Consider the following 15,706-nt stretch of genomic DNA (forward strand, 5'->3'; position numbering starts at 1 on the left):
TGGCTATATTTTTAGCACTGATTTGTCACAGGGATACAGGCCAAAAAATTCACTAGCAGTGGAGAGTCCACCCAGGGGCCACGATTTTGAGACCGGGAAGTGCAAGATTGCTAAGGTTTAATAGTCGTGTTTTGCTTCTTGAGGGAACACATTTAAATGAAATATAATCCTATATCTAGTGGAAAGAAATGGAAGTGGGAGTCAGAAGGCATGGGTGCAAATCCTACCTCTGCAACCGATTGCCGTATGACAGTTTGGTTCGCTAGGAATCAGTTTATCCACCTGAAAACGGGGACAGAATATACGGGGACAGCAACCGTATTGAGCGCTTTCTGTGAGCAGAGCACTGTACTGAGCGCTTGGGAGAGTACGGCATAACAGAGTCGGTAGACACGTTCCTGCACACAGCGACCTTACCGTCTAGATGGGGAGACAGACATCAGTACAGATAAATAAATTACAGATATGGACGTAAGTGCTGTGTGGCTGAGGGAGGGGCGAATAAAGGGTGCCAATCCAAGTTCATTCAATTGATTTTTTTGAGCACTTACCATGTGAGGAACACTGTACTAAGTGCTGGGGAGAGTATGATATGAAAATAGACACATTTGCTGCCCACAGCGAGGTTACAGTCAGGGGGAGACAGGCATTAGTATAAATGAATGACAGATCTGTACATAAGTGCTGTGGGGCTGGGGCAGGGGGAAAATGAATAAAGGGAGCAAGGTGTAGAAGGGAGAGGGAGAAGAGAAGATGAGTGCTTAGTTGGGGAAGGTATCTCGGGGAAGATGTGATTTTAATAAGGGTTTGAAGTTGGGGGAGATGGGTTGTCAGATAATGAATACCTCAGAACACTGTATGTTGTCGGAACTTGAAAAAAGTGCTTGATCTCACTTTTACATTTATAAAAATCTCCAGTCTAACAACGTTCAAGAACATAAGCTGAGTGGAACGTCTCTCAATCTCCTTCTAGTCTTGAGCACCTTGTGGGCCGGGATCATCTGTACCTCTTTTGTATCGTACTTTCCCAGTGCTCTTTCCACAGCAGGCATTTCATAAATACCACTGATTGATTGAATCTGCACTGCTTATACCCTACATTCTTGATAATTCTATATTAAATTTATAATTGTGGGAAGAAATTGGAGAAATTCAGAGAAGACTTCAAAGCTATAACCTATAATTCAGGTGTCCTGTAGGCTAGCAAATTCTTGGTCCCCTATATGAGTTAACCATCTCTTCACATCTCATTTTAGGAGGACGATAAATGATCGGCCTAAGTCGTCGCAAAATCTCAACTTATGGCTCTGTGAGAAATACTCAGCTTTGCTGATTATCTTCCTTTTATATTGTTTAGCGGTCTGGAGAATTCACAGCCTCTCTCAGTGATGTTTTGGCGACTTGGAAGTTCTTACTACATGAGAAACTAGACCTGCCCTACGAAGACGTGAAAGTACTTGAACATTATGGAAAAATAAAGAAGACTTATGATGATTTTTTGGAGAACAGCAATATGCTGGATCTGATTGATGTGTACCAGAAGTGTAGTTTGCTAGCTTCTGAATGTGAAAATGAAGAAATGTCTCCTGTGAGTATTTTCTTTTGCTGCAGTACCAATTTAACATAACTTCTCAAGATGTAAGCTTCAGTCTCTAAAGTTCTGAAGTTATTGAAACTTCTTGTTGTGGGTTCTTCTGAAGTTTTGATTGTGCAAAAGTTATATGTGTCTCTTCTGAAGAAGACCACACCTTTAAAAACCCCTTGAGAAAGACACTGACCATTTGATTGGGGTTACTCCTTTTTGGGAGTTATTAAATTTTCCCTTGTCATTTAGCTGCTATTACCAATTTTTCAGGGAAGAAAATGCTAAAAGATGCAGTGATTTTTACCCATCAATGAATAGTATTTGTCCGATCCCTACCTACCAATTTATCCAGTGCCGAGCACTGTACTTAAGTGCCTGAGAGGATGAAGTTCAATCAGTAGGCATGATCCATGCCTTTAAGGAACTTAAGTAGTCTAACTACAGACAAGCGCAGGTAGTTATTGCTTTTCCCGATTTAGCAGGATTCTAAGAAGAGCCCTCGCTTTACAAGAAATTTTGATTGAAAATTCTGTAGGGTAGGTTACGTTCACACAGAGTGAGGAGTTTGTTTTAAATATCTGGCGGTATTCAACAGATTATTTGAAGGGAGTTTGCCAGCAGATGTTTCAGAAGCATCGTTTCCGCCGTAAGCACAGTGAAGAGAACTGCTCCATCACCGTTGGTGGAGTCATGAACCACTAGGTCCACCTCGTGATTTCTGAACCTTTTTTCCGTTGGTCAGCTTGGTTTCCATTCCTGAGAAGCCTCAGGGTAGTCCCCAGAAGGGGATGGGTGACCAGCTGAGAGAGTGAGTCTTAATCATGTTTACTGAATAGTATCAGTAGTTATTAAGCTCCCACTTGGTTTAGGGCTCTCTTCTAGGTGCCTAGAGAAGCAGCATGGCCTAACGGCAAGAGCACGGGCAGGGGAGTCAGATGTCGTGGGTTCTAATTCTGGCTCTGCCACTTTCTCTGTGCCTCAGTTACCTCAACTGTAAAATGGGGATTAAGACTGTGAGCCTCACGGGGGACAACCTGATTACCCTAGCTGCCCCAGCGATTAGCACAGTGGTCTGCACATAGTAAGCGCTTAACAAATACCAACATTATTATTATTATTATCAGCTGTGTGACTTTGGGCTGGTGACTTAACTTCTCTGTGCCTCAGTTACCTCATCTGTAAAATGGGGATTAAGTCCGCGAGCCCCACGTAGGGCAACCTGATTAACTTCGTATCTACCCCAGCGCTTAGAACAGTGCTTGAGACATAGTAAGCGCTCAACCAATACCATCATTATTATTATTCATTCAGTTGTATTTATTGAGCGCTTACTGTGTGCAGAGCACTGTGCTAAACACTTGGAAAGTACAATGCGGCAACAGAGAGAGACCATCCCTACCTACCAACAGGCTCACAGTCTAGAAGGGGAGGAGACAGACAACAAAACAAGTGGACAGGCATCGATAATGTCAGAAGTACAGAATCAGGAAAGTGACATGTTTCCTGCCCACAAGAAGCTGTTGCTTTTTAGTGGTGAGACAACATAAAAATATTTACCACTACTGTGGTCCAAACTGAATAATTGAACGGACCTGTAGAAATGAGTTCTGTGGATGGGTAGAAATAAACCGTAAGTGCTAAAGTTGGCCGATGAGTGAGTCTGTAGGATTTAGAGTGTGGAGTTACTGTTAGCAACTCCAGTCAGAAGAGTTCTGTGTGCTTTTTTTCACACTGTTGATGCTCGCAGCATGGTTACTGTTTCAGTTTCTGAGCTGGAGTAAACACTGATGTTGGGAGACCTACATATTTTGCAACATACATAAACCGGTTTGTAAAACTTTCTTCCATTCTAGATGCTTTCTCCCCCTCCGAAGTACCCCTATTCTTAGAATAGCACTTCTGGATTGGGGTGGAGAGTCAGGCCACCTGTCTTGGTGACTATCTCAGCAGCTTAGAACCATCAGAATATCATTTCTGATGTTTCATTTGGCCATGTAGACATAGATATCTCCATTTTAGCGTGCTAAATTTGGGGTCGTGATTGTTGTTGAAGGCTCTGGGAAGAAAAGAATCTCATTCTAGTGGGTAAATGGAAAAGTACTACAATATGGATCATCTGCATAAAAAGCCGAAAGTTTTTATCATATCTACCGACTGCTACCTTCCAAAAATAGTAATAATTTAAAAGATAAAATACAGAATATGTTCAGGTAGGGTTAATAAAAGACTAAAATGTATTCAAGGTCCTGGCACAATAGTTCAAGGGACATGCGGGAAGACAGATGCAATAATGTGAATGTAGAAAAGAAATGCTAAAGGTCTCCTAAACTACCTTCCATATCTGTCTTCTCAAAAATACACAGTCTGTGCAAAGGTCATGTTAAATATAATGCAATATCTCCTACTACCTGCCTGCTAACTGTAAAATGCAGAGGTTACCAAAGTTCAGTTTGTTTGCATTTACAACTACGAGAGGCTTCGATTTAATAAAATCTAATATTCAATGAAACTGGCATCAGTTCACTGTATATAGGCTTCCAGGAGAAGATGAGCTACAGTTAAGTTGCATAGTGGAAATCATGACATTCAACAACCCATGCTATATAAATCTAGAAAGTGGAATTAATCCAGGATATACAATCTTGACACAGGAATTTATAGCCATTCTGGAGACTAATTCAACAAGCCCAACTGGGAATAAGGAATCAGAACCGATGGCAGGCAACTGATATATTTTCTCTTCAACAGTGACTACTCTGTGGGGAGGCGCACAGGATCGGGAATCAGGAGACCTGGTTTCTGGTCCCTGGCTCCATCACTTGCCTTGGGCAAGTCACTAGGGCTCCAAGCCTTAGTTTCCTCCTCTGTAAAATGGGAATACGGTGTCTGTGTCCCTCCTTTTCAGATTGCGAGCTCCATGAGAGACAGGGACCATGTCAATCTAATGATCTTATATCTAACCTGGTGCTTGGCACAATCATAAGCACTTAATAACACCATCACTCTTGTTAGTTGCATTGATGCGGCGGAATTGGAAATAAAATGACAAAAACTGTAAGGAGTCAGTTGGGCAGTGAGAGCTCCCCTTGAAGAAGAAAAGATAAAACTTTGACTCTGCCGTTCTGATCCCACTGAGGAAGAGGAGATAGCTGAAAACTGAAGGGGGATGTTTCTTTTTGGGACTACATTCCAATAAAAGAAATCAGGAAGCATCTAAGTTCCAAACGGATTATCAGATATAGCCAAAGCAAAAGAAAGATGGATGGGTCAATGTAGCTCACGATCTGGACAACAGATGGTTCTCTTGCCTAACAAATTGGATCCCAAGAAGCAGAAATCAAAGATCAGATTCAGTGATAAAACCTTGAGACAGGGCCCCAGCGAGCTGCAGAGAGAATAGAAGGTGTGTCGTAGACTTGCATGCATGAGAATGAACAAGGACAATCTGGATGAAAGGATTTGACACTGAACTTGTCTAGTACGGTGTGTTTCCCAGAGATGATTTTTCTGAAGAAACACTTATTTTCTTTACCAAAATATTCTTGAGACACGTTTTTGCATTAAACACTTCGCCAAAGTCATCAGGGGTCGAGTTGGACAAACCTGAGGTTTCCAACCAACATTAGTGATTCAGTTACGACGAGGCCTCCAGTATCCACCTGCCTAGTTACTAGGGCCCTTTACCTTCCACTCTGGTCTCCCACCCACTCCTACTAGATTGGGATGTTTCAGAGCAGTTTCTGAAATCAAATAATAATAATAGTTAAGTGCTTACGTGGCAGGCAGTGAACTACCTCTGGGGTAGAGAGAAAACAATCAAGTCAGACACAGTTCCTGTCCTGTGAGTCTGTAACTCCAAGTAGTCTAAGTAGGGAGAGAACATGAAGAAACCAAGGCACAGAGAAGTTAAGCGACGTGTTCGGGGTCCCACAGCAGGCGCATGGCAGAGTTGGGATAGGAACTGAGGCCCTCTGGCTCCCAGGCACACGCTCTTTCTGCTAGCTTACACTAGAAGGGTTCGGTGGAAAAGAGTTTCCTAGCTGGATCCCTGGGACTTCTGTGTGTAGTAGTTGGTTGTGTGTAGCCGTGGACCAATAATGGAAAATAGTATATAACTAAGCCATCTAATGTCAGTATCGCTTCCTCGTTACTCTTGCCGAATTGTACTTTCCAAGTGCTGAGAACAGTGCTCTGCACACAGCGTTCAGTCAATACGATCGAATGAATGAAATTAATGTAACGTAGTTCTCTCCGTTTCTGCTGCATTGGATTTTTCTTCAAACGCCAGAACCTTCCTTTTGAGGCTGAAAAATAAGCTTCTTAAGACAGGTGGATTCCAAAATCCATTGTAGCCTCAGATTCACCCTGAACAAGCAAGAGTATTGTTGTTTATGGTATTTGTTGAGTTAAAGATTGTAAGTTGACTCTGCGCAGTTGCTACCTTTTGAAAAAGTATTTTGTGATTGTATAGTTCAAAGAAAATTATTTAAAATATTTGGATTTTTGATTTTGGAATTTTCTTGCCTCCTTCCCCATATCTTTTGGAGCTTTCCAAAACTGGTTTGGATCAGTGTCCTTAGGCTTTTTAAATTGAAATTTGAGTATAGATATCAAAGGATAATTTTGATATCAAAAATGTCAAAGGATATTTATATCGAAGGATATAAATATCGACTATGGGACCAACTGTTAAAAAAATCTTTTGAATACTGTATAGAATTTCAAAATTTACTCTCGATTTACTGCAGATTCAACTGTTGGATTTTATTTCTGGATTGTCTTGTGGATCAGAGGCTAATACTAATGCTTATGTTATGTCATCACCAAGCACCACACACAACCAGGACCATATAAAGGTAACAAAAAAATATTGATGAAGAAAAGTGGGAAATACAGCACCAAGAATTACCAAAATTTCCAGAAATCTAGTATATTCCTCTGTAAGGGTAGTGCACCATTTCAATCGAGGTTTGAGAAGCAGCGTGGCCTAGTGGAAAGAACATGGCCTTGGGAAGACCTGGGTTCTAATCCTCGCTCTGCGACCTGTATGCCGTGTGACCGTGGGCCGGTCACTTAACCTCTCTGTGCCTCAGTGGCCTAATCTGTAAAATGGGGATTTTGACGGTGAGTCTTATGTGGGACAAGGACTGTGTCCGACCCAATCATCTTCTATCTACCCCATCACTTAGTACAGTGCCTGGCACATTGTGCTTAACAAATTCCATAAAAAACTAGGTTATACCCACTTGGATCTCTCAACTCTGAATCTGTATTTCCATGATGGAAGTGTGGCGTTTTCCATTAGTGGGATTTGGGGGTTGATTCAGGACATAGAAATGATGAGCACAGAGAACAATCAGAGGGTTTTGGGAAGAGATCGAGACGCTCAGGTTAAGGCGCCTGTCTGTCCCAGATGCCAGGACTTCAGTACATGTAAGGGACTGACAGCAGAGCTTCTGGAGAGCTCTTGACTCTTCAGTGCTTGGCACAGTTCTTGCCACCCAGTAACTGCTTAACAGTGTTATTATTGTTGTTTTAATACTATCTTGGCTAGTACTGAAGGGACTCTAACACAAACTGGAACCTCTCTGGACCAAAGAGTCCCAGTATAGATAGAAACGAGAAATTTGGGATTATCAAAAGCTTAAGTAAATAGCCTAACTCCAAAACGGAACATTGCTCTTATTTGGAGGGTGATGCTTGACACCCTCATTGTATACATCCATGACATTGTATACGAGAGGCTGAACGGACCACACAACATCAGGTCAATGTCTGTCTGAGCCTATTTGAACCGAGAGCATTTCTCTGTCCGGAAGGGAGGGAACCCCTCACCCCCACTCTCAATCTTGCCCCTGCGCTGTTACGTTCTCTTTCTACGTGTCTCTTTACGTAGGTCCCGCTTCTGGGTCGCAGAAGTCGCCAGTGAGAGTTGAGGTGAGGGAAGCTGGGGGCTGAAAACTAAAAATATACAGTATGAAGGCATCCAGGGCCTAATCCATGCCAGGGAGGAGACAGACCGGTTGAAAACTGGACTACCCAGTCAGTATAAAATCAGATGAGTGGCTTACCGTAGTTATTTTTTTTAATGGTATTTATTAAACGTTACCATTTGCCAGGTTCTCTCTTAAATGTCGGGGTAGGTTGGTTCACAGCTTTAGTCCCTATTTTACAGATGAGATAAGTTAAGTGACAGAAAAGTTAAGCGACTCTCCCAAGGTCACACGGCAGACAAATGGCAGAGCCGGTATTAGACCTAGGTCTTCTGACTCCCGTGCCCGTGTTCTTTCCACTGGGCCACGCTGCTCCTCGTGGCTTTTGTTATTTGGCAAAACAGAAATAATCCCTTTATTAAAATGAATAATGTAGTCGTATTCAAGAATATTCTGATTTTTGAGCTTTCACAGAGATACAAAATCTTGTGGTCAGCTTTTTATGAAAGCTGATTATTTTGGACACCAGACCCATATTTCTCTCGGTTGCTTTTTCATGGGGACATTTCAAAACTCATTTGAGAATGTAACACTAGGGGAACCATAACTGCCATGTTTTCTAACCATAATGATGGGGATGAGAGTTTATCTTTGCCAAAAGGAAAGGAGACACTAACGGAAAAGAATCCAAGATATTTTCTCTTGATATCTGCCCACTCTCCCGATCTGAAAGAGGGAATTTTCCAGCTTTAATATTTGTAAATGAGGGTCCTGAAGCCCGAGTCTCGTACCCAGTAAAGATACGATGAATTCATAATGGTAAATCTTCATTGTTCTTGGACTTTGTAAGGGTAGCGAAGCTGTGGATCTGGATTAAATTAAGTATAGAAAAATTGAAGAATGAAGTTTCTGATGACTGAGTGAGCTTTACTTTTTCTTTGCTAGTTTTCACTTTTGGCAAATCCATATTACTGCTCCTAAATGTCAAAGGGATAAAGATTGGATCCATATGACTTGACAAAGTGATATTAAAATTTGCAGTTTTTAATTTTGATTGTTTGCATTCTACTTCTCTAGGGAAGAGCAAATCTCGATTGTTACTTTCACATGACTGCCTTAGCTAACATCTCTCTCCGCCATTAAGCAATTTGTTATTCAGACAAATCCTCTGCCTAGGAAATGGAGCACTACTTTAAAAAGATGACTCAGACCGGATTAAGAAGAAAACTTGGACCCCACTTTTTTTTCTCTTTTTACCAGCTAGCTCTCTTCAATGTTAGCTCTTCTTTTTCCTATTTAGATCAACGGCATTATCTTGATATGTTGAAAAATGAGAAGATCCTTCTTAAGGCACATTTAAAATTCAGTATCTTTTCCATGATAAGGGGTTTTTTTAATATGTTATTTGTTGAGCACTTACTATGTGCCAGGCACTGTACTAAGCGCTGGGGTAAATACAGGCTAGTCAGGTTGGACACAGTTCAAGTCCCACATGGGGCTCACCGTCTAAGTCCCCATTTTACAGATGAGGTAAACGAGGCACAGAGAATGAAGTGACTTGCCGAAGGTCACACGGTGGACAGCTGGCAGAGGGAGATTAGAATCCAGGTCCTTCTGACCCCCAGGCCCGTGCCCCGCCCACTATCCTTCTCTACAACGCTGCAAAGTATCTTATTCCAATTCTGGAAGCTCCCTATTCATAAAGTGGGGATTTGGGCATTCCTCCCATTTTTCTGTCGCGCTTCAATAATACTTTGTGTTTGCATAATTGAAAGGCACACTCACAGTTGCTTTTCAGATACGCTGAAATCTATCTTCTTGCCGTCCTCTCGGCGTAGCGGCCGGAGAGTTTCCAGTACTCTACCAGTCTCGACTACGGGAGGGAGAGTCAAGCAGAGGCCCGCCCCTTCCATTCTTGGCTTGGGCAGTGGCCGGGGAGCGGCAGGCCATCTGCTCCCAGTCCAAACTCACCTGTGCTGGGCAGCAGCAGCGTGGGAGAGAGTCAAGGGCGGAGACTCAGCTTCACTGCGTGGAAGGAGGCAGTGGTACACCACTTGCGTATTCCCACCAAGAAAACCGTACGATCCACTACCGGAACGATTACAGCCGGAGGTGGGGCATTCTGGGAGGGATGCGTCCGTGGTGTCACAGGGGGTCGGAGACGACTTGACGGCATAAGACGAGACGATGTTCTTGATTCTCGGAGAATCTTCTACTTACGGAGGAATAGGTGTTGGCTGTAGGGCAGCGGTCAGCGGTAGAACTTTTCCGCCTCCGAGGTTTGTGTGCAAGGAGAGCCTGAGCATATGTGAAGGCAGTTGGAAGCAATATTCCAGAGAATATGTAACTCCTGCTCTCAGGGTCCACCTCCTGCTACGTCCCTGCTAGCTCGTGGTCGAGTTTTCTGTGCTGCAGACGGTAGTGGGCAGCTGTGGAGCATGTGTGTCTGGTGATGTTAAATGTCTGCCCTCCATCCAGTAAATACCCCCAGCCATGCCAGAATTTGTAACACAGTCCAGGGTGTCACCCCTCCCTCTGAGCGAACACAGAATTGGCTCACTGACTCGCTGTGAAATCCCTTAGATAATTAACAGGGAAGCAAGAGCCTCAAGTGCTCTCTCTTTTTTTTTTTCTCCAACCCCACGAAGTGTTTTCTTGAAACATTTCAAGAAGATGAACTAGAAATTTCTCTGTTTTCAGTACATTAAAAAGAAAGAGTTCACTGCAAGATTTACTGCTCGGCAACCTCTCTTCCGTTTCCCCGAGGAGGGCTTTTAATTTTTGAAAATATGAATCTTCTTTGGAAGAACTGTCACAGATGCATGTGTTCCTGATTTTAAGAGCACTTCCACTCCATGATCATCAGTCTGACGGGAGAGTGTTTTCATTCGCTGGGGACTCTAATCTCAAGTTGTTCAAGACGCTGTCCCTAGCATATCAACTGTAAAATAGAGGTTGGAGAGAACTTTTACATATTTCCAAGACACAGTTGAAGATTTTAGAACCCGCGATTCTTTTCACTGATTGTTAATGTCTTAAGATCCTCAAAGGAATTGTGCTAAATAAATAACTTCAAATTTACACATTTGCTTACATTCTTTTCCTCAGCCTGTCAAGGGCAGTTAAGCTTTGCTTTCACAGTTAGATCTAGAATTGATTTTTTTTTTTGCACTTTTTCTCGTAGTCCATCGATAAAACCTTTTAGCCTCCACTGTGACCAGAGTTCTGTCCTGTAGATGCCTGCTCCTTAGAGACCATAGCCTCAGTTTCCCCATAGCTCTCTGGAATATATTTTTTAATAGTATTTGTGAGGAGCTTACTATATGCTAAGCACTGTACTAAGCACTGGTTTCCCAGACTGGCTCATCCCACATCTTTGACAAGACCTGAGACTTTTCCATCGGGGCAGAAAAGATCCAAAGTCTGGGTTTCCAGCCTGTTAACTCTTTGAAGCCTGGCCCCTCCCACCCTTCCTCTCCCCCAACCAGATTCCCACTCCTTTTTTGCCTCCACGTCGAAATGAAGAGTCGGCATCTCTGCCCGAGCGCCTTGGGAAGTTGTTTCAAAGGAAGCGGACGACAGAGTTGCCCTCTTGAAGAGTTTACGGTGTAATGGGGGTAGCAGGACTAAAGCTAATGACTACACGGCAGGCAAAAAATGTGTTTGTCGTCAAACGCTACAGAAGCAGCTGCAGGTTGCTTTGGATTTCCCCCGCCCCAACCCAACGGACTGCCATGCTACCTCCCTGGGAACCCACACTGACTCCCCCGACCGCACCATACTAGATCCTCAATCCCAATACGCTTTTCCCCACCCCGGGGAGAAGGACAGAAGCATCTACAATCTGAGGCCTCCAGAAAACCTTGAACCTTGGGCAGGCGGTGATGGCTACTGCAGCGGTCCCTGGATGCGATGTGACTGTTGGACTTTGAACCATGAAGGAGCCTGATATTCTTGTCTAGCTCGGCACCCTACTCCAGCGTGGCCTAGTGGATAAAGCACCGGGAGCCAGAGGGCCTGGGTTCTAGTCCCGGCTCTGCTACGTGTCCGCTGTGTGACCCTGGGCTGGGAACTTAACTTCTCTGTGCCTCAGTTACCTCAGCTGTAAAGTGGGGATATAATCCTACTCCCTCCTATCTGGATTGGGAGCCTCATGTGGGACAGGGACCATGTCCAGACTGATTAACTTGTATCTTCTCCAGTGCTTGGCACATAGTAATTTCTTAAAAGTACCGTTAATATTATTTTGTTTTTATTTTTGAATTTGTCCTTATTTTATACATCACCTCAGTGTTTTATCATTTCATCTTTTCCTTTGTGTTCGTCTCCAGTCTTCTCTGCAACCTTATATTCTTAGATTTTCAGCCCCTTCAGGACCAGGAACTGTTTCTCATTCAATCCTCGAGGGTATTTATTGAGCATTTCCTGTGTGTATTTGGGAGAGCACAGTGCTACAGAGGTGCTAGGCACGTTCCCTGCCCAGAACGATCTTATGCTCTAATTCAGTCGATCAATTGATCAATCAGTGGTATTTATCGAGCGCCGACTGGGTGCGGAGCGCTTTGGAAAATACCATAGAGTGGGTAGATGTGATCTCTGCCCTCAGAGGTCTTCCTGTCTGTGCATTCTTTCTCAACGTTTGGTACGTTGCTATCCACACACAGTGTTGCAACTAACTGCCGGACACGAATAAAAAAGGCATACAAACTGGACCCAACTACAGCCATAGAGTCCCACAACTGCTAAAGCAATTGTTGTGATGGGAAGGGAGGTATGGAATCGTAGAGGGTGGATTGAGGAAGTTGGGTATTCAATAGTATTTATTGAGCGCTTACTATGTGCAGAGCTCTGTTCTAAGCGCTTGGAATGTACAAATAGGTAACAGATAGAGACAGTCCCTGCCCTTTGACGGGCTTATGGGTAGCAACTAGAAAATCCTGAAACAGTTCAGAGAGGAAGTGAGGCTTCAGAAAATTTTGAAGCTGCAGAGGAGCGTATACCTTATGCTGAAGAAGAGTGAGGAGGGTGTTCCAGGCTAGAATAATGGTGTACGTGAGGATCTGGAGACAGGAAAACATACTTGTGGGGGTGGGTAAATATTTCTGGCTGGAGCAGATAGTCTGAAGCAGGGTGTACTTGAGAGACAAGGTCTGTTTGAAACTAGGCCAGTGGGAGGCAGATATTCAGGAGTTTAAAACTACGTTGTTCACGGATGATTAATTTTTCATGCACAAGTCATCTATCAAGAAGCTAACTTGATGTTTATTTGAATAGGTGCAATTAGCGGTGAAGAAACTTATCTTTGCCTATTTAAGCCTCTTGGTGAATTCAAGGAATGACTTAGCCTTGGCTCAGATTCTCAACTTTCCTGATAGAGGCCTCGGTAGAGAGGCCTTCACGGACCTGAAACACGCTGCTCAGCAGAAACACATGTCTATCTTCCTGGTAAATACATTTTTTTTTTTAAACTATCTCTGTTATTTTGACACCGAACGAATTGTCTTTTTAAAAACAGAAATGCAAGGTACTCTACGTCTGGTTTAAGTCAGACCATCTGTCAGCTTCGGTGACTGAAAAAGCTGGAAAAAATTACCTCGGTAGTGACCGTGCATTTTCTTTTTAAAACCAGAAGTGAAATATACTTCGTTACCTGTTTAGGTCAGATGTCAGTTTAAATGGCTGGAAATTGGAAAAAAATTAGTTCTCGATTATTTTGATTTTCTATATTTTAGTATTAAAGATTCACATCTTTAGTGTTGATTCATCGGTTTTTCTCAGGATGCTCAAGGGTCTGTTTCTCTAGTGTGTGAGCCATCTTTGGAGAAATCCTCATGTGTGGCCAAAATATGTTTGTTTCGTCATGAACGCAAGACTACATGAACCACACATACTCTATTAAAGATTCTTGACCTCCAAAGCCGACGGCACTGGCGGAATCGTACCCTTTAAAAACTTATTACAGTTTTGTATGTTCTTATGTTTGCCATGCAGTCATGCACGGAAAGACTTGATTCAACTTCACAACCTGGCATTTGCGTTTATGGAACTATCAGTATGTTATTGTGTCAGTTAACAAGGTCAACTGAATGACCGAATCCCTTTCCATTTCTCCTATGGAAAAAAAAATAGAGAATTTAAATATTTGATTGGATAATTACCTCTAAGAGTAATCCTAAGAGTTAGATATCTCTTGAGTCATAAAACCCAAAAGTAAATAGGCTCTAGAATATGCCTTGCTGGTCAAAAACTTTGAACGACTAATGAAATTTGACCAAAAATCTTGATGTAAATGGATTACTTTTATTTTCGTCTCCCAGCCATGATAAAAATTAATCCAGATTCATTTTATTATAATGTGTCTAATCGTCAGCTTCCATTGTAGTGTTGCTTAAGTTATGTTTTCTCTTATAGGTGGCAACGTCCTTTATTCGAACAATAGAACTTGGAGGGAAAGGTTATGCCCCTGTACAGTCTGACCCTTTGCGGACACATGTAAAGGGACTTTTAAATTTTGTACATTTCATTGATAAACTGGAAGAAATTCTAGGAGAAATTCCAAATCCAAGGTAAGGCTTTCTGATACACTTCAGATAATTTGGCCAACTTGGATTAAAATCCATAGTCGTAATAATAATAATAATTATGGTATTTGTTAAGTGCTTACTATGTGCCAAGTAGATACAAAGTAATCAGGTTGTCCCACGTGGGGCTCACAGTCTTTATCCCTATTTTAGAGATGAGGTAACTGAGGCTCTGAGAAGTCAAGTGGCTTGCCCAAGGTCACACAACAGACAAGTGGCAGAGCTGGGATTAGAACCCATGTCCTCTGACTCCCAAGATCATGCTCTTTCCTCTAAGCCACTCATACTCAAGCCAAAAAAATGAGTGTACTTTCAACTTGCTGCAACTCAGTCATAATCAAATAGTATTTGTTACCTTACTCATCACCCTCGACGTTCTCAAATTTGAGATCCAAATTTTTCTGGAAGGAGGGGGCCCACTGCTTTGCTTTAGTTCAGCGATTGAACTAAAAGTGAATATCTCCAGTTTGGAATTGCAGTTTCAGATTGAAGCAGGAAGATCAGATTCCATTCTCAGGTAGTCGAACACACCTCATAATTTAGAAGGAATAAAACCTTAAGACCTGAAGCGCCGTGGATTCTGAAGACATTATTTAGTATTGCTGCACCTCCAAATGTCAGATATTGCTGAAAACGGGGATTATAGAAGAATGAGAAAAAGAAAAGATCCACCCAGGTAGAGCCAGAAATAATGAATAAGAATGAATGGAGATACAAGTGCACTGAAGGGAAGACAAGTAGGAGGGAGATGAGGGGTGAGACAAGGAAGGCCTCTTGGAAGAGATATGAGTTTAGCAAGACTTTGAAGGTGAGGAGAGTGGTGGTCTGTTGGATATTAAGAAGGAGTGAGTTCCAGGCTGGAGGGAGGACATGAGCAAAGGTCATTGATGAGACTGATGAACTTGAGGTACAGTGAGCACTTCCCCATTCTCCTCATATGTCCCAAGCACCAAAGGGAGATTGAGAGGACCATAACTTCAATTTACCTCAGGATTTGGCGCGGTACTTTGCACAAAGTAAGCCCCTAATGTATACTATTTCTAAAAAACTGACTCCCTGTGAGACCATCTTAACCAAGTAACCTGACTGAGGAGTCAAAGTAACAGCCTTCCTCTATTGAGGGCCTTCAGGAAAAGTAAAGGAGATAGGAATAGAGCCTGGATTTGAATGGGAATTCTGTATAGGCCTTTTGGAAAGCTGCAAGGCCCTGGTGAACTATTTGAGACTGAATTTACAAAAACACAATAATTGCCAACAAATACTACTATACTCTGAAAACGTTTACTGAAAAAAGGAGTCATTTGCAGAATGTAACGATCAGGATTTACTCTCGTGAACCCTTATTCCTTTGGCTAAATTTCCCACAAGTGTCGATTGTGTGTTAAGAAGCCTGTGTGTTCTCAGGGCTGGCCTTGTAGCAAAAGCAGCACTCAGTTACAGCCACAGGGTTGAAGAGAAAAGACGATGAGGCTAAGACTTTCCAAGAGAATTCTGGGAGCGTGGCTCTGCCAAGAATGACCTCTTAATGCTGTGAAATGTGATCAATCAGTTACTCTCCCTCTTGGGAAATGAAGTTTCTCCTTCCTTCTCCGCGCCGTCGACCGATT

At 42.7% G+C, this 15,706-nt stretch overlaps 1 protein-coding gene across 3 annotated transcripts in view; it reads left to right on the forward strand.

Moving 5' to 3' along the window:
• LOC100075829 (PARP1 binding protein) overlaps nucleotides 1-15,706 on the forward strand; it is a 47,842-nt gene that overhangs the window by 9,825 nt on the left and 22,311 nt on the right. For 2 of the 3 annotated variants that reach the window (XM_029078634.2, XM_029078633.2), the window contains 4 exons: nucleotides 1,358-1,588; nucleotides 6,334-6,441; nucleotides 12,793-12,963; nucleotides 13,930-14,084. In XM_029078634.2, coding sequence (XP_028934467.1) covers nucleotides 1,358-1,588; nucleotides 6,334-6,441; nucleotides 12,793-12,963; nucleotides 13,930-14,084 — 665 coding nt within the window. Of the gene's footprint in view, nucleotides 1-1,357; nucleotides 1,589-6,333; nucleotides 6,442-10,218; nucleotides 10,600-12,792; nucleotides 12,964-13,929; nucleotides 14,085-15,706 lie in introns of those variants that run through there. The other variant, XM_029078636.2, reaches the window with a different exon arrangement.

This window comes from Ornithorhynchus anatinus, chromosome 14, assembly GCF_004115215.2.
Source record: "Ornithorhynchus anatinus isolate Pmale09 chromosome 14, mOrnAna1.pri.v4, whole genome shotgun sequence".
Lineage (NCBI taxonomy): Eukaryota > Metazoa > Chordata > Mammalia > Monotremata > Ornithorhynchidae > Ornithorhynchus > Ornithorhynchus anatinus.